Source organism: Plasmopara halstedii (genome assembly GCF_900000015.1).
Source record: "Plasmopara halstedii genome assembly, contig: Scaffold_2547, whole genome shotgun sequence".
In the NCBI taxonomy this organism is placed as follows: Eukaryota; Oomycota; class Peronosporomycetes; order Peronosporales; family Peronosporaceae; genus Plasmopara; species Plasmopara halstedii.
The window spans coordinates 178,491-201,186 of record NW_020189454.1 but is presented as its reverse complement, the minus strand read 5'-3'; the positions used below and the strand labels follow the sequence as shown (position 1 = coordinate 201,186).

The window sequence follows — 22,696 nt, the reverse complement described above, 5'->3', positions numbered from 1 at the left end:
CGTGACATAGCTCGTAAAATCCTTATTCAGCAACGTAATAATTGGAGGCCGCGAGCTTTAATCGCAACTTCCCGTCTGACCCTGCCCCTAATTTGCTACATCTACCGACTTACGAGCCTTCAGCAACATCGTTGCTTATCATTTCAAAATGTAGGATGTACTGTATCAAAGCTTTCACAGCTAAGTGCCCGCAGGAAAAAAAGTCTGCTTTTAAGCAAAAGTAGGACCATGACTAACTGACGCTTTACCTGAAGCGACTTGCGTGGCACCAACATTGTTTGACTTTAAAGTCATTCTATCCTTATGGCACTTAGACCAGCCAATCCTGGAATTAGTTCTTACCTTAAATTTGAGAACATGATGAGACAACGCTAAACGCTGCAAATCCATTTAGTTTGCACAAAGATTCGATAAAGCCCATTATACTTTGACACATGTCTCTGTCGCAAGCCGCATGGATAACATATCTGTATTTGGCATTCAGAATAATTCAGTGGACTGTCAGCTGGTTTTGACGTTCGTAAGATATATGCATTCGCGCAAAAAGTCTATCACGACTTCTCGCAACTTTATAAACACCGAAGTTGGTAACAGTGGTGCCATGGGTCTAATTAAATTCAAAAAGTCCGCGTTATAAGCACACAAGAAATTAATTTGTGAGCATTACCTAGGAGCGAAGCTTGAAATCTCTAAGATTAGATAATATTTCTTCGCTCTTTTTGACTTCAAAAATGACATAATCGCAGCGTAAAGTATACGTAAACAAAAGTATATAAATATCTCTTACTAGGCTTGATTAAATACAGATATTGCTGCATGATGCAAGGTCATGGTTCACGTTTTCCATGGATATTCGTGACAGAGTCATCGATACCGGTGCCTTGGAACCTCTAAGCCGTACGTGCAAATTTGTATTGACACAATTAATAGCTGGTAAAGCTGTAAGATAGACAAGGCAACATACCGTTTTAGCCCAGTGTGCGATTTGAATGCAATGCTTTTCTACACTATCGCCACCTTTATTTATCCAAGGTTTAGTCCTCGTTGTTGGGAGGTTACAACTTTAAACGCCCACTGCCTCTCCAGAAACAAGTGTTTTTACCGGGAAGCGTCGACCTGAGATCTCTAATGTCCTCGCGGAGAGCCTAATTTGCTCTTTTTTGAGCTGAAGTAGGTGTATGAGGGCTCCTCCATTGCGCGACGATCAAGAACCCTAATTATAATCCGAAATTACAACGAGGTCGTGGTAGCAAAAGTTGCTGCGACTCTTGTGTTTGCAGACGGGCAAGATGGGATCTCTAGACCATAATTTGGTCACTGCTTCGAGTTGAACATCGTCGAAAATCTCGTGGAGAGCGCCGTAGCACTTTCATCAGAAACGGTCTCGGGCAACTTGTGCAGGAAAGAAGCGCAAAATCACTTTGTTAGCAGTGACCTTACGCCGTATGTTTCCGATTGATAGTGGAGGTGTCGAGTCAGGTCTTGAGCAGTCGTCGCGAACTTTCCGATAAACCTTCCGCCATTTCACCTAGGGAAATAATGGCTTCAAGTTTCTTAGCCGCATATACCACACTTGTCTATAGCTTTAGAAAGACACCCGAAACATTCCTGCTTTGAGTGTCGCCACGATAAGGTTAATGTCAAAAGTGAAATTTCAAGCGCGGTGTGTGATCGTCAAGCGTCTACTCTTACATTGTACCCTGGTAAAATGCAACTGGCTCCTGTGGAGAGAAAATTTTGTGAAAAGAGTAAATCGGCGACGCACGATTTTTTCGATACTAAAAATCCCTATCGATTACATTTTTGTGCATGAGGGAAGCAGGCGTCAGTCGAAATCGTCCTGCCTATCATTGTGGAACAAGAATGGATAAAAATTAAGGTCGTGTCCCACTTGCCTTTGGAAGGTGTGCTGATTGGGCGATTCTGCTTCCTCTCCTGAAAAGATGGTAATACAGCATTTTCAAGTCATATGCATCAACGACGTTGAGACAATCTTACCTGAGTGAGAATTTTACACGGAGTGATAAAGCTCCTTCTGCTTCAACGAATCCAGGAAAACAGTCCGACGAACACTTTTTATTAGTGTGTAAGCCCATAAAAGAGTTTTGACGGAGAACAATCGTCCCAGTTGGCTGTCTTGATATAACGGCACGGAAACTTTTGTGCGATGCTCGACATGTGGCCCTTTCTAAATAAAATACGCGCTCTCCAAGCTTCACCCACTTGATGGCTTGCGACACTCTCATCAATCGACATATACCTGCTGCTAGAGCAGAGGGTAGCATGAGTTCGGAACATGGCGAAGACGTTGTTTTGTCTCTGACTGAGAGCATTCGTCTGTTGTGTAAAAGCGGAATGGGGTTTTGTTTTAAAAAGCCCAATCAACACTGAATGTTTTAGCATTCTCTTCGAGATGTCAAGAGTCAAACTATACCCATTTTGCTGTGACCATTTACAGTTCGATGTAGTTTAGTCGCAACTTAGTCAATAGATTGCGGGTACTAAATATGTTTGCGGGTCAACAGCATAAAATTGAATGTTATTCTTTAGAAATGTTCTTGGCTGTTCCCTTTGCCTGTAAAGTCGGCATGCTGCATATCTCTTAGTCGGATAATCGCGAGCTTGGCCTACACGCTTAATACATTCATTTTCAAGGAGGTCTGAAGTCGCTTCGTTGAGCCCTCTGGTGTACGTTTCTATCATTGCTCTTTGATCTGTTTCACATTACTGAAATCGTCTTCTTCGTCGTGAGCATTGAAATCATGACACGAGCGAGCTACAATTTCTTGGGCGGTCCCGCCATTCCAATGCGCCCTAAACTATAGAGCCACATTCAGTATACGGTGGTTCTTTAAGAAAAGAATCTTTGGCCCAGAGCTTTTTACGAGGTACGCGAAATCCCTTTGGCTGGCTGGTGAGATTGGGGAAAAATACTGCATAGCTTGGTGAGCGCTATGTACTTCTGGCCAGACATATATAAGTAGGTAAGAACGTATGTGAGCAGGTACGAAACGTGCAAGTTTACCGCGAGCGCCAGCGACTATGAAAAGCTTGCCGGAGCAAATAGTATGGACTAGGCTATCTGTAGCTCAATAAACGTGTTTGTAGAAAAAATGTTGTTTTGGGGACCATCTGGTCAATATAGCTTCTGTCAGCAAATCCATTACCGGCGAAGATTCTATCAGATTTTCGTCGACAAAGCGTTCGCTAACATGATTTGCCATTGTGCCGAACGAAAATTTGCGCTTCACAAAACCTATTTAGGTTACTATAATCTAGATTATATGTTTAACCGCTGTCCATTGATAAAAATAGGTCAATTGAGTGGCGTTTAGCCCGCGGTGAGATATATCCCAAATAGCAAATGAGCGAAAAGACCGCAACGCCAAAGCGAGCTGAGCTTGTCTTGAGCAACGTTGTTCATGGCTTTACCGGCTTCTTCTATATTTTATAAGTGATCATGTCAATCCCCGTCTCCGTTTAATAATAATAGCTTCAGCCCTCGTCAGAATTGCTCGTTTCAGCCCGTCTAAGCTTGGTAGCAATGATTCCTATATATTTCCACAACAAAGCTCATATCACGTCTGACTTTATCGTCGTACATTTTTCTTCATTCATTCGTGACATCACCATTATGACGCGCAACTTATTGGGTCAAGGCGAACGCATTGGTTACCACATTGTGCTTACACGGCTTGACTCGGTAGAAAAAAATTACGATATTGCTAATCTCTGGGGATATATAATGACAACGTGCCGCGTGCAGTGACGCAAAAATCGGTATAGATCACGGATAAGTTAAGGCCTTGCAGGTGTACCTGAAGCTAATTAGTTCGTACCCCGCTGCAAATAGCTCCTTGTTGTGATCGAAGGAGCTCTTTTAGGCCATATAGATTATGCTCTTATGTCTATTTTTGACTGAAACATTAGTGTTGGTTTATTGGTGAAAGCCGAAGAGAATATTGTAGACCCTTATTCCGCTACCCTGTGCTACATCTAATCCTATCTGTCTGGAACATTCTAGAAGCTTTGCCAAGCAACATTATTTGTCAAGACCAATGAACGACTACAATTAGTCTGGAATCAATATCCGTTATCCTGATAGTAACTGTATATATTATCGTAAATACTCTTGACGCCGTTCACGCACATTCGGCCACTTACACGCACTGTTAATGCTGATTTTGCTCTAATTCTTGGTTCTAGCATGATACCCTGCATTCTGTGCCATTGCTTTTGCCCCCTGGTTGTGCTCTCATACTTCCGTTGCGTGATTCTGGTCTTTGTTCATATCCTTCAATATCGCGCGCGTCAACAAAACTTCCTGGGCGCATAGATCTTGTGTCATATACTCGGTTTCTGCTGAACATAGTGCCATACGTCTCATGAGATTCCACTTGAACACCACCGGTCCATTACTAATTTTATCACGCCAGGAACAGATCGCCTATCGTCGAGGTTGCTTTCCCAGTCTGCACCCGGGAATGCTTCAAGCATAATGTTGCAGGTCTCTCCTTTACATACAATTTCATGCAGGTGCGCTGCCTTAGCACACGAATCGTGGCTCGCCAATGCTGCATGCAAGGGTTCTCGAGTGAAGTAATCACGTGGGAAATGGCAAGTCTAATACATGTTGTTATGTACATGAGACAGCCGATGAGAGATTGAAAGTACCGATAATCATAAAATTCTATACCATTTGCTGCATTTCAGTAGCTTTTGATTCTGTTTCTGACGATTATTCCTCAGAAAGTTTGAGATTGGAGGCATATGGGGTATCGGTCGTCTTGGCGTTCTGCTGACTGAATCGTTGCTTAACACCATCAATGTAACGCGACTGCTTAGTTAAAGGCATCCCAGCTTTCGTGTCGTGATCAATATCCATCACCAACACATCAACCTTATTTCATCAATCTCGTTTTTAGCAAAAGTACTCTTGGAGGCATCATTGACCCCACGGATCTCTTCGCGGGTCTTGATCACAATTATCATATTGCCCACGTAGAGGCAAACGTAGTGGCGCCGAACGAAGTAAGTTTTGAGGAGATAACACGAATGGAACAACTGCTGTATTTGGAATTTAAGGGAACGCTCACGTTGACAGCTCTAGATGGACAAAGCTCGAACCTAAGAGCTATTAGTGTATGCTTCTTGGATATACTGAATGCGGGAAGGGATTCGAGTTTATGATTTGGAATCATCAAAAATCAAGATAACGCGATCTGTTCAGCTTGACGAGCGTGAAGTCAACGATATTATTTACGATACATTGTGTTTGAAACAAGAACCAGTTACCCATGTTTTAAAGGAATTGATTGAAGAAGCGACTTATTTTCCTGCTAAGTGACGACCGGTGATAGACAGACCCGTGAGCAGCATTGAGAAGTCTCCGCAAGATATAGAGATGGTTAAGGTCGAATAAGAATACAATATTAATCTGGAGCGCCCTTTAGCTTCCGAAGATCGGACAGCAACTTGGCAAGAGCTGATCGAACAAAACTCCCCACGAATAATTGAGGAAACCGTTTGGCGTATCGCCCGGGCACAAAGCGGTCAGCGCGTTTTCGAAAGCCAACTTTATTACTAAAAAAGTGGGGGTTGAGTAAATTATGACATACACTGAAGCTGTTTCGAATGGTATAGCGAGTAGCAATGAAGACTTAAGTGTAATCACGTGCTCAGCGCGGCACTTGTATCTCGCAATGCTGCTCGTCCGATTGGATGTCGATTGGTTTTTGTTAAGAAGCGTGATGATAACGGCCGAGTCATTCGCTACAAGGAAATGATTAATTCAAATGGGTTTAAAAAATAAGGTGTGACTTCCAAAACGAACTTTCCCGTAGCGAACATTAATTCGATTCGAGTTGAGCTGGCTGTTTATACTGCAGACGGATATGAAATGGAGCTGCTGGACGCAGACACTTTGTCTGAATACTGATCTATGCAAACAAGTGTATATAGAGATACCTTCTGGAGTTAAGACTACAAGAGTTCATATCGGCTTGCCGAACATGGCCAATTACGGCTTAACACGAGCAGCTAGGGCCTGGAATAGAACTATTCATGTCGTCATTATGATTTTAATAGTTGTGGCGTGGATGAGTGCTTGTATGTAAAGCTCTCAAGAGCAAGTACATTGTCTCTACGTTTGGTGTTCGCAAATCTCTTAAATCAAATAGACTGTAATGCGTACAGCTTCCGCTCGCCAAATCATCAACATGCCCTCGTAACAAAGCAGCTTTTTACCTTATCCAGGATAGAGCAATTCATCCGTTGCGCTAGACTGTTTCGTTGGGGTCTGTAAGGCACAGTCTGCTGATACATGATACCATCCCGGGAGCACATAGCTGTGACCTTCTTGTTCACAACTTCCAATTCCGGTGTCAAAGCGAATGCATTTATTTGCTCTTCCCGTTGCGTTATCAAAAACGTCTTATATTTGGCGAGCTTTGCGGTGACCTCAATCATACTCTCTAGGAAGTAAGTAACCACAAAACGTGAAAAATAATCCAAAAATGTTAGCACGTATCTTGCTTTTTCTTTTCATACCGTTTGCATGAATCCGTGATATCCGAATGAACTAACACCAAATATACGATTCTTGAACATTGATTGTAAAAAACGGCGATTCAATCTGCTTACCCTTCACACGTCCTCTTTATGCATCGGCGTAAAGCTGGCATACTGCTGAGTTTTCACCACGCCGCTCTCACAAAATCTCCCCATGCGTGCATGCCACAGTTTTCAGCATAACGAACTCCACAAAGCGCGCTTCTTCAAGCTTGAATTCAGGGACCAAACCTTTGCGGACCTATTGCCCAGAGCTAAGCTTTGTTATTGCCGCAGAAAGCATTTAAAAGTTGCTGAAACTCCACTCTTAGACCACGTTTTGCAAGTTTTCAATTCGATAGCAGCCGTCCATCGAGTTCTGAAATGTACATGATGTCTAGCATCTTGATGTGCTGACCGTCCGTTTCAGTCGGCTTAACAAATCCTTTACCACGAACATACAACTTCTTGCCGTCTGCAATGGTCACATTGATACCCAAGACCATATCATCAAAATCAAGAAGGTCTCCATAGAATGGTGTCTTATGCGATGTCACAACGCTATCAACCATTCATCAATCCTATTTCACCAACAGCAAATATCGCGTCTTCATCAATGCCATCACTTCCACCTGGCAAATCTTGTTCCATGTGTCCAACTCGATTTCACCTAACGCACTTTCCCTTGAAGCCAACTTTAATCGTTTTGGACCGTAATTTTTTTCCAGGCTGACAATCTTTTCTAAACCGCCCACCGCTCTTATAAACAGGAAACGCTTTTGTTTATCGCCTCCCTTCTTTGCAATCGCTCATGCTCCTTCAACGGCTTTTTTTTGCCCTCGATTAGCGTGACGTCCATGGCAATTTTTTAAATCGATACAATTAGTTCATGATCTCTTGGGGGCTACTCAGCAGCACCACTAGCTGTTGCACAGGCTCTCTAAGTGACTGCAGTCCGACAATACAAGTCGTCACACGCATTTTGATGTTTGGCCACAGTCGAGCCACTCTACATTCAGAACTCGTGCAGGCAGCGCGCCATCTCGACACGGTTGTGGAGCGTGGCACGATTGTAGAACTCTTGTCGAATGCGCCAAGCGTGCATCGCCGTCGAAGCGGACCGAATCTTGGTGTGTTAATGAAGCTCAACACCCTCGGCAATGGTCCACAGTGCCTTGGCGTCGTTGTACAGCCAAATTTCTGTCATCTCTTCTTCCCTCTTGACGACTAGAATGTGAATAATAAAAACCTTTCGCGTTAGCATAATGCGCATGTTAAACTCCCAGTGGAAGTAGAGTACACTGCCTAGGATGACGTTGGTCTGCTTGGACGTCATAACTATGAGGGTGAAGCGTGCTGAGTAGATTTCTTGGTGCGGTTGTTAACTTGTTGGTTTGTTGGTACAAACCGGAGTGAACATATTTAGGTCCTTTGTTTGCTATTCTGTGCAACATCTAAACCTATCCGTCTAGATCATTCTTGAAGCTTCTACAAGAAACTTTATTTGTCTCGAGGAATGTACAACTACCATTATGTCCGTACATAATATCCGTAATCAATATTCGCAATCATGGTAGTAACTAAAAACATTACCGAAATACTTGTGACGTCATCGCGCACATTCAGTTATGTGTCACAGCAATTACAAACGATATGAAATGAACAATCTGGATTCAGAAAAGCCAGCATCGAGCAAAATATGTGGCTTTATTCAAAGCTTTGAAGACCGCTTCTCCTGCCACGTTCCAGCTACACGTGACAATCTTCTTAAAACGAATGGGATGGCACCCTGACAGCATCTTGTTCGCTATATTTGTGCATGTTACTGGCTAGGTCCAGCCACTTCTAAAGCGTTATCTGCCCACAGATCATGCTTTTGGTGAAACATCTCAGAAAGATGATCGTATCCGTACAAAATACAGACTTATCGTATATATTGAATCAATCGTATCTGAACAAATAACATACACAATCTACCCTGTGCTTTATAATAAATTGGACTTACATGACATGAAGCTAGGTGCAACAGGCTTGTCGTGCACTTTGCACAGGGAAAGCTTTGACAGTCAGAGATATCGCATCGGGATTGAGTGCGTGCGCATCAGAAGAAGCGAAGCCGAGAACATCTGACGTAAGTAACACTATAGCTTACTCAGCAATTTAAAAGCGTCTATCTATAAATATACTATATATTTGAGCTAGCTCTAAACACCTAAGACTTACGCATCTTATTACAAAAATATTCTTACTTTTCCAGCACAGGCTAGTAGCGCCCTTGTCACTCAACCCCAAAAAGGCACAATTACACCAAGTATAATATAAGTTTCGAGCAATTGTATCGTATTGCAAGCTGCACAACTGTACCAAATGAGTTAGAATTAAGTATACAATATACAATACTTGCTTCATTATATCCTTCCTCACTGAGGTCTAAACCACTTAGGCTCCTACTTATTTGTCTCTTGATGACACAGTGCAAAAACCATAGCTGAATGACTAACCATTGCTTCTGCAGCTCCACTTTACCTCCTCCATTTCACGTTGTACTGGAAGTCTGCTCCTGTGCACTTAATCGAGTGGCCACAGGATCCCCAGCAAAAAGCGCAACCTTTGCGGCCAGCATAACTAACAAAATTTTCAGAAGGCTCGCTTCGCTTAAAGCTGCTCTGCAACTTAGCAAATCCCGACCCAACACTTTTGCCGTCTCCCGACAAATCATTCCTAGCCGTCCTTCACAGAGGAGACTCTAAGTGCGCTCAGATCTTCCGTTGCACAAATCTTGAATTTTCCATCCATGCTTGACTAGATCCAACACCTCAACTCGAGCTTTTGCCGTTCTTTAACACCCCGCTGGTCGTCACAGCTACCTTCCAAGGTATTGTTTCAATCCAAATCCAGTGTATTTAAATGGGTGGATATCACTGTACGACGAGTGACCCTGCCTTTTCTTAAGTAGATAAAAGCCAAACGTACAGAAAGTCAGAAGCGGCCAAAGCAGAAAAATCTGACCAAAGTGATACTCTGAACGCCGGCATGTTTTTAACTGAGGGAAAATTCTTCCTCCTCAACAGCCACTATTCACAGCCATGGCATATTCGCTAGATGTAAGAAGGCGCTGATTACTCAAACCCATAACGTGCGCTTGTGCGACGAGGAAGCGAATTTCGACGAGGAGGGAGAAGAACAGCCCCGAATAGAAGAGATCAAGAACTACTTAAGATCTTAAAGGTATATTTGCAGCTGTATTCAGATGAGCGTATGGTTTCTAGCTTGGTGCAAAACGTTACAAGGCTCTTGGAGGTTTTACTGACAATACCTTGGGTTTAAAACATGAAAGTTTAAGGGTGTACTGAATTTGAACCCCAGCTTGAAATTCAAAAAATATGAACTTCAACATTCATGGTATAAATTCAGTGTAGTTGACTGGCTTACGACTCAAACTCCAGAGACACCTCGGTCTCGTCATCAGTACAGATCCCCAGGAAGGAACCGCAATCTGTAACACACAGAAGGTTGATGACTTTAGCTAAGATGCCAAGTATGTATTTGTAAACACCATGTTGCAATCTTCATTTAAAAAAATTCCACAATGCGATCAGAAGGTACTTGGTGTACCTTATGATCGATGTGGATACAGTTTTGCTGTATCTGCACCGAAATATTATCGCTAGTCAGGCTAAGCCTCTTCTTAAAGTCTTTTTGGGACAGACGCTCTGGCTAATATTCAATGTTTAAGGGCTTTTATGTCCGCAGGATCTATCTTCACGCCGTACTTTCAAATTAAGTAACGCAGAAAGAGGAATTTGTCGACCCCAAAAAAAAGCTTGCCTGTTTTAAAAAAATGACTTTATGCGCATACACAGCATTCCCGCTCGAAATTATACAGTGACGTTTTCCACATCCGATTATTCGTGCTATGCGTAACTGTGGACGAATACATCGTCGAAGTAGGTTTGTGCATAGCCACACTGTGGTCTGAACAGCTGTTCCACCGGGCGATTGGACATTATACAGTCCCTGTGGCATAACTAGCCGCTCCAAGTTACCGCGCTCTTTTTTTACTGCAGCAAAAGGAGCTGGCTGTCTCTCATCAGCAGTTTATAATGTCCAACAACGTCGAGGGTACTGAACAAAGATCAAACAACCATGATAGTCTGCAGCAAATCATAAACAAGGTTCGGCATTGCGCCGAAGACATGGATACGGTATTATCCTTCTATAAGTATTCAAAATCCACAACTTGCCGCCAGCTTTTCTGACACAATAAATTGGCGCCGATCGTGCGAGTGCATGATTATATTTTTTTATCGTGGCTACTTCGTTCTTCGCATAGAAATCAAAGACGATGCCACCCCGTCCTCTTGCTAATGGGCATTATCGTGTGACACAATATTTGGATCGAGGATCCAAGCCAATTTCACCTATCCGATGGCTGCACACGCGGATCTACAGACGTCGCATCCCTGGATGTCGTCAACAATGAACAGAGCGAACATTAAGAAATCTTGGGTACATCTGTCTCACTCTTCGTACTCAGTGCTCTGCGAGTAGTCTCAAAGACAAATTTATACTTTGTATTTGCTCTTCCCGATTTACCACTTGGTGATCTCGCTATATTGATATTTTTTGCGCATTAACCGAGGGATAATCCCTAGATCTCTCGCCAAATGTCGTTAGACCCTTAGAGCTACACAAATCAATCCATTTATTAGTGTATTTTTAATTCTCGCTACTTGACAATGAAGTTCACCTCTCCACATTGTGGTTCTCAGACGGAAGTGCTGGCTCAGCAGTGACGGCACATTGTGACAAAAATTTACCATACTTTAGAAGCTAGAAATCATTTTCGCGAAGTATAGGCGTTCTTCGACTGCATTTTCTCTGACAAGGAAGATTGTGACACCCTGTGGCTTTCCACTTCTTATCGATTCCAGCTTAAAAGACAAATAGCTCCTTCCTGTTGTTAACTATTTCGTCAGATTAACACTCTGGGAGATCACGACATCTAGTCGTCCTTACACATATCAACAGATCACACTCTGGGGTCACGTTGTATAATCTTGCTTTTTGGCCTCGCCTCGAGATCCCGTCTTGCTGCCTTCAAATCCTGCTTCAGGCACCAAACAATAACATTGCAACCATTATGAGACAGTGTCGCATTCTGTGCAGAAGCCAACTGTGTGCCGCGTCAAATGTGTGTCTGTCTTCTGGCAAAGGTGAGTTCATGACTCTATGATGCCCCAACAGGAGATAAGTGCGTGGCAACTAGCTATAATGAGTTTAAGTCGACCAAAGGATTGTCACCTCCCGGCTGACCCGCGCTGGACCGCTGAGTTCAGGACTAGACAACATTTTTCGCTGTCGAAATTTTCAAAAATAACTTGAAGATTCAACAGACCATTAGATTGTCACAATCGAAGCCATACGGATATTGCATCCGGATATGACACCTTCGATGCCTTTGCGTACTATCTGCTGAATTCGACAGTCGTGTGTAGTATGTAATAGCACGATGTTTATGAGTCTATCAGTTTCTACAGCATCACAAATGCAGGGGCGCTAAAATAACACACCAACAAATTGTGACCCCCACCTCTCCTAGAGAGAGTCGCCTGGGTATTATGGACCACGACCTTATGGATTATAATATCATTTAGTCTGATTTTAAAGGCTGCACCTGCCGGATTGGCCCCGTGAGGGATTTGTCGTCCGCCTTTAAAATGAGTGTCGGGCTATTCATACCTCTCAGCCGAGAATAAAGGGGTTATAACAGATGCAGATATGTTATGTGCAGGTGCTCAGTAGCATACATATCTATCTTTCTCATCAATATGGCTGAAGTTCATCTCTTCTGGTACGCTCGCACACCTAACGTTCACGGCACCTCATCCTGCCCTTGCGGAACCGAAATCGGGCGTCGGATTCAATGTGACACCAAAAATCTGCTCAGAAATGAGGTCGGGTTGGCGCGGAAGGTTTCAGTGCAAGCCACTCCTGTTCCGATATTTTTTACCCTAGAAAGAAGGTAGTCACCTCCGAAATAGGGCTAGCCGTCATTGCGATGATAAAAAATTTTAAGACTTGGACGAAGTCCACCAATTTTTGAAATGGGATCAGTCCCAATAAAAATGCTGTTTGAACCACATAATTTGTGTGTGATTTGCGTGTACTATATATCGTGCATAGTTGCAATTTCCTTAATTTTATTTTATCAAAATTGGAAGCAATTATCAGTTTGAGGAAGATTTAGGGCCTATTGGCCAGTATAAATGTCACCTCACCTTTTCCTCCAAGTCGCGTAAATTGATGGCCCACTGGATCCGAGCAACACGCGGTGAAGCGTGTCCACCGATTCAATTTTTCTTTAGTAAGTGCGTGTATACGAACCTTCCTTGCCGCTACATGAGGACTTTAAACGAACAAGCTAGGCGGTGAAAACGCTCGCAGAGTCTGTTGAGCACCTCGCTATTCGATGTTATGCAAGATTATGTTCATTCTTGCGCCGCTCGGCCTCCATACGTCAACATATGGTACCATGTTGTACCATATGTTGTACCATGTTGTCTTAATATCGTTATCGAATCAGGACCCAAGATATGCAATGCTTGTCGAGATGGTATCTTTGTCTTGGGGAAAGGACATCAAACAATTCATATTCTAGCTTTGCAAAGTAAAGTATTTAAAGCGATGTCGTAGGATCGACTACAAGTACTACCAAGTTCAAAAGGGTGGCCGTGCTCTTTACACAGAAGATTATTTGACTCTTAAAGTTCGCAATAACAATCGCTGCAGAGGTTGGAGGAGAGAAAAGGTGAGCTTATGAAGCTAAGTTTTTTCAGCCTAATATCAAGTGTAACGGGATTCGACGTGCCCTGGTATGATGGGTGTGGGTCAAACAAGATGGTGTGACCACACGGTGATGTGGCTACACTTAAACAAGAAGTCACTGCGTGGCTGGACTGCCAGTAGTTATACATTAAATTAGTTTTTTTTATAGATAGGAAAGCTTATATATTCATATATAGGCGGCTTTGCCGCAAAAAAACTGAAAAATACAATTTACATTCAAACGGAGAAGTTTATTACCCTTGAGTTAAGGTTGTAGTCACTCTTAGAGTAGGTGGATTGCTCTCCGCCACATCTAAGTATAGAAAGATAGCTGCCGACCTAAACCGAGCTTTCTCTATGCGGAAGAGCTACGGCAGCCCCGCTGCAGTTGGTAGCACTTGTAGTCAAGCTACGTTACGAATGACCGTCTGTGAGGATAGAGCAGTTCTCTTATTTTCCTCATTCGGGCATAAAAAGCTGATGCATCTGCTTTGCCCTGAGGGCGTGCAACACCTCGCTTCGTCAGGACCTGAAGAGATCAGTGCGCGCCTAGATGGACTCTTAAGGTATGAATATGGTTCGCTAGAGGATTGCACCTAAAGCAGAAGATGTCGGCGTCGACTACGTCCAGTCGACGACGGATGGCCCCTCCGACCAAAGCAACTCATAGTGAGTGTTAAGACCTTCGAGGGAAAGGATGGAGAGAATCTTTTGCTCAGGGTGAGAGAGGTCGAGGATGCCATGCCGTCCACCATGATCCAAACCGAGCAGCACTTGGCGCTAGCTATCACTAAGCTCGGTGGTAGAGCGCGAGACTACTACTGACGTGCGGTACTTCCGTCGAAGCAGCGTTGCCCTCCTGGACGAAGCTAAAGCTGCAGCTTTCAAGAGTGTTTTCTTGCCTGATCAGGCATATTGCGTGTGATCGCTTTTCCATGTCGCCTGGCTGGGCAAGAAAGAGTTAACGGACCTTGTCCAAACGTTGCGTATCCTCTTTGTTGGTATGGCAGCCGATCCTCTTCCCCAGGCAATCACGATAACCGTCTTTATGGAGGGCCCCCGCACTTGCGTGGCCAGAATGAATGTTTTCAGTGTGCACTCGTCTTTTTACAAGAAACAGTGAGCGTGGCATAGAATGCTGAAATCAATTTTAAGTCGGCACTTGGTGAAAGGGCAAACTCAAGCTGCTCGTCGAGCGGGCCAGAACCGATGGATCTCAGCTATGCTGAAAACGAGGAGGAAGGCTCTGAGCTGCCGAGCAGCGTTCAAACACCCATCACGTAAGAATTGGATGCCCGATGCGCAAGAGAAGAAGAGAGAAGAGAAGAGGCACGTCAAGGTTCATCGAGTCGACGTCCCGCTTCTTAACATTCTTCTGGATTGTCGCGAGGAAAAGACAACACCCAGTAGGCGCGAGGTGGCCTACTGGAGAAGAACTGTGGAACAAGGAGATAGAGGCCAGCAAAGCCCCGCCCCAAGGATTTCCGTGCTCTTGTACACGGAATGTGCATGCAAGTCGGGCTTGCAGGTCGTGAAAGCGACCGTGAAGGACTTTGAGAAGCCATGGACGATCTTGATCGACTCCGGAACGTCGGACATTTATGCTCGACGGTCTTTGATCGAAAGAAGTTACCTGTATGCTAAGACGCTGGAAGCGCGGTTGAGTGACATCGTCACCTCTCGGCTAGCGACGGGGCTTTGTCACGGTGCCAAAGTTCTCTGTGGACCTCGGTGTCAGGTCTCTTGACTTTGATAGCGCTGAATGCTGCTTAGTCTTAGACTTGGATTCAAGGTATCATCCTTAGGTATGGCATGGCTGGAATAGCATGAGCCATGGATCGACTGGAATTTGAAGACCTTGGGCACTACGGGCACGTCTTCTGGTGGAGCTTTTGTTAGATGAATCCACGTCTGTTAGGACGCAAAAACGCTATTAATGTATGCATTGGACCGAGACGGTCAATGTGCTGGAGATCGGAGTATTCGAGTTGTCGAACATCGTAGGTATATTGGACAAGGGTCCCAAGCATAGCTCGCGGGCTGTACGTGGGGTTGCACGTAACCCACTGTGCATTGCTCAAATATCTGAACAGTCACTGTATGCTATGCGTGGCATGGTCGACCAAAGCCGAGGCATTCAAGGCGAAGCCCCAGTGATGCACGTCCACTGAGCACTGCTCATGTTTCAAGGCAGTCGCTGTAAGCCATCAGTGGCCTGGTCGGACGAGGTCCGAGTCATCGAGGGCGAGGCCCCGACTGGCACATTATCCACTGGACGAAAACTGCGGAGCTAGCAGCTATTCGTCGGATGTTGTTAATAACGTCAGGGCTCCGGTGGAGCAGGAAGTGGGGCTGATACTGGACGAGATGTCCTTCGAAGAGTCGGCGGTGCCTTGAATGCAGGCGACTTAGCCGAAGTGGTCATTACACGACCGAACGAGAAGATTAAATCGTCGTCGCCTCTGGATGAAGCTGTCCTGGAGGACACTAAGAGGGTACTGAACTCACGAAGTGGATCGTCGATCCTGAAGAATTCTTCGGATTCGTATTATCCGTTGGTTAAAATCCGTCGTCGGTCCTACATCCGGACCGAGGTGTGTGTCATGAGATCTACCTGGTTCCAGGAACCAAATACTGCGTAACACATCAATGTCCCCAGACAAAGAGTAGTGCGACGTCATTAACGCTTTCTTCGTGCAAAGCACGACGCAAGAATGGTGCATGAGAGATAGTCATTTCAATCGGCACCCTTGTTTTTTGTCAAGAAACGAACTACAAGTGGTGTATCGCTCACGCTTACAATAAGCTAAATGCTGCCACCATTCCGGCACAGACGCCAATTATTAGAAAGAATGTTCTCCAGAGCAACACGGTTGGATGTACAAAGTACAGCGCACTCGACTTGGTCGATGAGTATTGCCAATTGCTCTTAAGAGCGATTGATATTCCGCTGACAGCGGTGAGTACCCCAAGCGACATGCTCTGGGAGTGACTGGTGATCCCCAATGGCTGTCAAATGCACCAGTGGCTTGTGACGCAATTGTTCAGGCCCCGCCGGGCGTACGAACAAACATACTCTGACGATATCTTCGTCGATAGTCGTGCGGATCACGTGGGGATGGATGACGAAAATTACATTGTCCATACAAGAGCGGTGCTTGAGTGTTTGCGCAGGAATAAGTTGTATACTAATGCAGACAAGTGCATCTTTGGCACCGAGGAGTTCCTCTTTATGGGTGCTTCTCCGGGAAGCGTGACCTTCGAGCGGATTCAGCTGATAACAAGGCCATTGTGGGCTGGCCGGTTCCAAAACTCAAAAGGACTTGCGCTAGTGGTTTGGCCTCGCCAACTACTGGCTCAAGTAATGCGAGGATTATGCAGAAATGACACGGCCATTGTCGAATTTCATAAAGAAGATGCGGAATAGTGCTGGGACACAGAACATTGGAAAGCTTTTGACGGAGTCAAGGACAGCTTACTTCATGCAATAATACTGGCATCGCCAGACCCTGATCGTCCTTTCAGTGTCGCCGGTGACGCTTCGTACTTTGCCATCGACTTTGCACTACTGCAAGCATACCCCGATGGGCGGGATCGGGTGATCGCGTTCGAATCTCGGCAACTCAAGGCTGCATAGAAAAAACTACCCAGTTCACGTCAAGGACTCGCTTGCGGTGAAATATGCACTTGTCAAGTTCAGGGTTCACCTGCATGGCTCAAAGCCGTTCGTGATCTACACAGATCAGGCGTCACTACGTACTGCGACTACCTCTTGCAGAGGATGGCCAAGTGGCCCTCTTCCTGCACGGAATATAATTTTGACGTGAAATAGAAGCCAGGAAAGCAAAGTGCTTTGGCTGATGAATTTTTACGCAGATAAGATTATGAGCTTGCTCATGTCACAACGGTGGCGTCGTCAGTGACGGATTTAATCCGCTTCGCTTACGCGGGTGATAGTATGTGAGTAGCGCTGCAAAGGATTTCGGGTGCAAGGAGTTTGGAAACTCGAACATGATTTCGTCGGCGCGTTTGCGCACACGGTTACACCGATATATGTTGATTAAATGATTGTTGTATTATAACATCCATTCAGAGGATATGCCACAAGTTTTGGTATCCACGATTAGAATTTGGAATCCTTTTTTCTCTGTAAAGCCCACGGCACCCCACACAATGGAAATCATGGCTGTGGGAAAATGTACAGCTCTTTGAGTTGCCACTATTGATGGCCGAGCTGTACAAATGGACGAACACCTATATGTGCACGTGTAAGACGTGTCAAAGGGTGAAACTCTCTCCAAACGCGGCAACGCCGCTGGCCAGTTTACCGGTACCCTGCGGGCGATGGCGGCCCATGCGTTTGGACTTTGTGTTTGGTCTGCCGAAAGATTCAGCGGGTAACAAGGATGTCGTGGCGTTTGAGTAAAATGGCTTATCTTGTGGCGGAGCCAGACATCATCTATGTGGATCGTGTCTTTCGACAACAAGGACTGCCGGGGTCGATTGACTTTGATAGAGACCCACGCTTTACTGGGAAGTGTTGGCCGGCGTTCTATATAGTACTGGGAACCAAGTTATATATGTCCACAGCGGACCATCCGCAGACCGATGATCAAACTGAGCGCCTAAATCACGTCGTTGACGATGTTCTTCGCAGCAGCTGCGCTGAGACTTCAAGGCGCTGAAGTGCCACGCTGCCATTCGTAAAGTTTGCTCTGAACAATGCAGTGCATTGGTCTACCGGTTACGCACTGCTCTACGTGAATGGTCTCGTTTATTCTCGCGTCTCGTTGACGCCGTCATCTCATGGTTTAGGGCTTGTTGAAGGAGAAATAGTCGAGCGGCTAGCTGATGTCAACTCTCTTACTGATTGTAAGGAAGTCGATGACTTCCTGTCTACCAGACTGAGTGTCTTACGAAACGTTTGCGATGCAATGGCTGAAAGCCAAGCCTTGCGGAAAGAATATGCAGTCGGAAGGGGAATAAAAAATGTTAAGAGTTGTAATGTCGGAGATATGGTTTATTAGATGATAAAACCTTCCTAACCCATGCACATTTTGCTGTCTTTAAGACGAAGCTTAGTCCACGGTTTATCGGAGATTCAAGGTTATGGCCAAGCAGGGCCTTGCGTATACGCTAAGCCTTCCAAAACGGATGCGCACCCACCCGGTATTTATGTGAGCTTGCTCCAGCCGTACTGGGAGCCGGCGCAAGTGAACGTGGAAGTGCTAGCGCCGGAGTGGCGCACACAGGCGCTCGACCACCCAGGAACTGGGCTAGCACCGGTATTGAGCATGGTGCAACGATCTCAATTTCCAACAACGCCAAGCGCTCCAACTTCTCATGAAGCAACGCATTCGTCTGCGCAGCGGCTAGGAGCCTCTCCTGCAAGGAGCGATAGTCCCCAACGTTAGGCAGCCGGTGCTCAACGTGCTCCAATCTCTCGAGGTATTTCGCGCAGCGGTATGCAACCTCAGCATGATGCTCAGCGGAGTCCCGATCGCGTCGGACCCTGTCATCAAGATCTCGAAGTGTATTGTGAGTGACCAGATGGCGATCAACTCAGTCGTCATTCACCGCAGCCGACTCTTCTCGACGAGTATGGTGATTTATACTATCACGTGGAACGTCTTGTGGGTCGACATCCTTGCCAGGGTCTTAACTGATATTTTGTAAAGTGGCGGGGATACTCAAACCGCGAGAACATGTGGAAGTTCGAGGTACCACCTCGTAAAGACTACCTGGACGTCGTGGACGCTTATGATCATGACGCTCCGCGTTGTCATACGATTTTCGCCTCTCTGCAATAGCCAGGGAGGCCAAAGACCATGAGCTCAGCCCAAGCTATGGCCCTGAGCTGCTGCAGTCGCAAACTCACCCGTGTGAAAGACCATAGAGCTCGCGGGAGTATGATGGATCAACCCATTTGTCGCAGGGCGACAATCTGATGGAAGTCGGCAGCGCGTCTTGAGTTTGGCAAAGTCAAACCGAAGATGGAGCTTCACTCGCACGTCCATCTCCTTGTCGCTCAACTGAAAGCTGTACAGCGAGAAAAGTTTCCGATGCCGCTGCACCCATCGCTTAAAAATCTCTTCGTCATTTGCAGAGGATTCACCAAGGGTGAGCACCACAGGAATCGTCCAGATCGCGGGTACGGGAGCGCCTCTCTTTTGAGCTCGAAGTCGAGCGCAGTACCGACTCATTGGGATTTCTTGTGGTACCAATTAGCGGGCTCGGAGAGCTTTCCGCTGATCAAGCTCAGCTTGTACAGTAGCTGGGAGCTCGACAACGTAGACGACGAACAATCGGGTGATCGCGTTATTCGCTTCTGTAGCAGTGTCCGCCGAGCGGAAGCCGTATTTCACACGAGGGTCATGTAACGACCGTGGATTCAAGCGCATGGGAGCCGTCCCGCGGACAGCATCCAGCTGCTGCTCTGTGCCTCGTCGAGGTTGTTAGTAATGACACCACTTCATCCGGAAATCGAGAGGTCAGAAATCGGACACGGCGTTCGCAAGGGTCGAGCAGGGCTCACGTCGCGCCGCTAGGGCATCTCGTCCTCCTCTTTATCCTATCTTGGGAAAAGAGTACCCGATTGTAGTCCACTTCTTTTAAATCCTCAACGAGGTAATCCATCGCCCGTGGAGGGCGCGGTGATCGACCAGGAGTAGAAAGCGCGTCTGTGGTCTTGGTCAGGCAACTCTATTGCTGGCATTGTGCTGCATGGTACTCGGTTACTAATAGCTTGGGCTGTCCGAAGTTGCACCGCTTGCAGGAGACGAAGAAGGGCTCTGCCCGCGGACGTTTTTGGAACCAGCGAGGCTGGGTCCTCGACATAGGGTTCATTGAGCAGAGAATTCGTCAAGAAGGTCTTGATGATGTTATGGTGTCTTAGACACGCGGGCCTTGTTCGAGGCGACAGTTGAATGTGATCTGTATGTGTCTACAATCTTAAGGGGGTGGTAACGGGGTTTCACGTGCTCTGGTATGAAGGTGTGGGTTTCACAAGTTGGTGTGATCACTTAATGGTGTGGGTTACACTCAAGATGGTCGACCACTTAGTGGTGTGTTTACTCTTTAACTAGAAGTTAGTTCGTGGCTGAAACAGCCAGTAGTTATTCTTTTACTAAGGGGTCATAGCGTAGACGTAGGCTACTTACTATATTACGAATAATAGTAAAACGCATTGATTCCAACTGGTTAATAACGATGTACTCTTGATGCAGTGGGGCTGCCATAGATCTTTCGCTTCGAGGAAGCTTGATTAAGGTCGGCGACAATCCTTCTATAATTAGAACCAGTACAGTGTAGCGTATCGCAATCCACTTACTCCAAAAGTAACTACAACCTTGAACCTAATCAATTCCTCCGTTCGAAATACAAACAAAGATATTTAAGTATCAGCGATACAGAAGTCCTTTTCCTACAAGTTACTAATTCACCCAAATTTTACTTCCTCATCTATCACACTACCAATCAATACGTACAGTAAGTATGGTCTTTTGCAAAGCAAACTTTCTGGTGTCCAAGACCCCAGTAGCGTCCGTGGCCCTCCAGGCGGCCGCCAAGCAAGCAGTTAATGATGTAGCAAAGAGGACAACGGGCATTCGGAATTTTGCTGCCGCTTTACAGAGCCAAGCGGAGCTATCATTAGGCTTGGGTTGGCACATAATTGTTGGCAACGACTTTGCGGTGGATCTGCGCTACGTACGTAGAAGCTGTTTATTTCAAAATCTTAAAATTCAAAGTATTTATGGCAGCAATGTATCTGTTCGTCTTATCATGATAAAGCGCAAGGGTGCATGTGTGCTATTATTCAGCAATACTAGCAAGATGAAAGTTATGCTATATCGAACAACGTCATCCTTGAAATCTACTATTGAAAACGAGCACAAAGTGTTTTTAGAAGCCAGTGATCAAGTCAGCATCAAGAAGAAAAGTATGATCTATGAATGCTCTATGGAGGATGAGATGAGGAATCTTGTTCTTGACAAGACTTGGCGGCTCTACAATTATTACAAAGGCATAGAGGACAACGAAGCAAAGATTGCTCAAGCGCTTAAGGTGAGCTATTGCGGGCAAGTAATAACTTTCAATGACTGAACTTATAACTTGACATATTTCTTGATTAGCACTCGCTGACATTTAAATATGGTCCAACGTGGCAAGTGGTTGTGTCATCATCACATGAATTGTGCTGTTTACCAATTACTGATAAAGGTACACACGCGGACTTTACACTAGAAAAGCTGCGTGTGGTAGTGTACCGTCACGCGGGCACTGAATTGGATCGCCAGATCGACATGACATTATTTGCTAAACGCGTTGCCTTTGTTCTCGCTATAATATGTCTACTTCTTTACGGATTCATGTCGTTAAATCCATCGACGATGGTCGAGAAATGCAAGGGAAACTCCAGTGTGATGGAAGCCAGTCTGATCGACGGCATGAGTCTGCCTGAAGGCTGCACAAAAGAGGATATAAAACGCGCGACTGACTATGCGTGGTGGAAGACTGCAGCTATTGTGGGCATCTCTGGATTCACGATGCTTGCGTCGATCATCCGCATGTACAGCAAGACACTAACTCCAAAATATAAACGCTCTTGAATACCCGCTTAAAAATTAGTGGCTCTCGACTTTTACTACTTACTTTGTCTCCCATCCATTGATGTAGCTGGGATAGATAACGGATGGATAACACATTCTAGAGTGGCTGCGTACTCTTTCGTACGTTTTGGCTCGACTCGATATGAGCCCATTCACATTCAGCTTGAACCCATGGGTCTATTTCGTCCTTGCTGTCTCGTAAAGATGTAACACTCACGAAATTTTGTGATGTCTGACTAGCACGTTCCAATTCCTTACCATCTGCAATAGATCTTTTTGCCGCAAGAACTTGTTCTTCAGCTTCAAAGCTTCGGAGAACAAGCGGATTGGTAGCCTGACAGGCGGCACATGCTTTGGAAATGAAATTGTTCGTTAAGGTACAGCATGGGCACGTCCATGAATCAAGATGGTCGTTTGACATTATGACTTGTACGTTTGTCGAACAGTTGAGAAATGCATCGTTATAATTTGCGGATTTGGTAAGTAAAAATCCCTCCTCAGATGACGAAGATGCTAGTCAAAAATAGCGCAAGAAACGTGACTTCTAGTTGTTTATTGTCCACAGAATTCAACTGCAATAAAGACCAGTAACTCAATCCTCGGTTACAGTATGGGAACTGCAACTTATAATTTTGGAGAAGAGGAGACAGCTCATATAAAAAAATCATTCAGATCCAATCTTAGATCAATCAAGTGAACACTTGACTCAT

The 22,696-nt window shown here is 45.3% G+C and overlaps 2 protein-coding genes across 2 annotated transcripts; one reads left to right on the top strand and one right to left on the bottom strand.

Annotated features, from left to right (window-relative positions):
- Positions 1-20,871: 20,871 nt before the first annotated feature.
- Positions 20,872-21,986, top strand: PHALS_04266 (hypothetical protein F444_20475; the record flags this gene model as incomplete). The annotated part of the gene is made up of 3 exons (XM_024718350.1): positions 20,872-21,084; positions 21,169-21,441; positions 21,510-21,986. 3 exons carry the CDS (start codon positions 20,872-20,874, stop codon positions 21,984-21,986), a joined length of 963 nt encoding a protein of 320 aa, XP_024583757.1.
- Positions 21,987-22,685, bottom strand: PHALS_15002 (Zinc finger, RanBP2-type). Its single transcript, XM_024718349.2, has one exon. It carries the CDS (start codon positions 22,405-22,407, stop codon positions 22,084-22,086), a length of 324 nt encoding a protein of 107 aa, XP_024583756.1. The 5' UTR covers positions 22,408-22,685; the 3' UTR covers positions 21,987-22,083.
- Positions 22,686-22,696: the final 11 nt, after the last annotated feature.

Coding starts and splice junctions, on each gene's coding strand:
- PHALS_15002 (XM_024718349.2), bottom strand. CDS start 22,407: ATGTCAAACGACCATCTTGATTCATGGACGTGCCCATGCTGTACCTTA.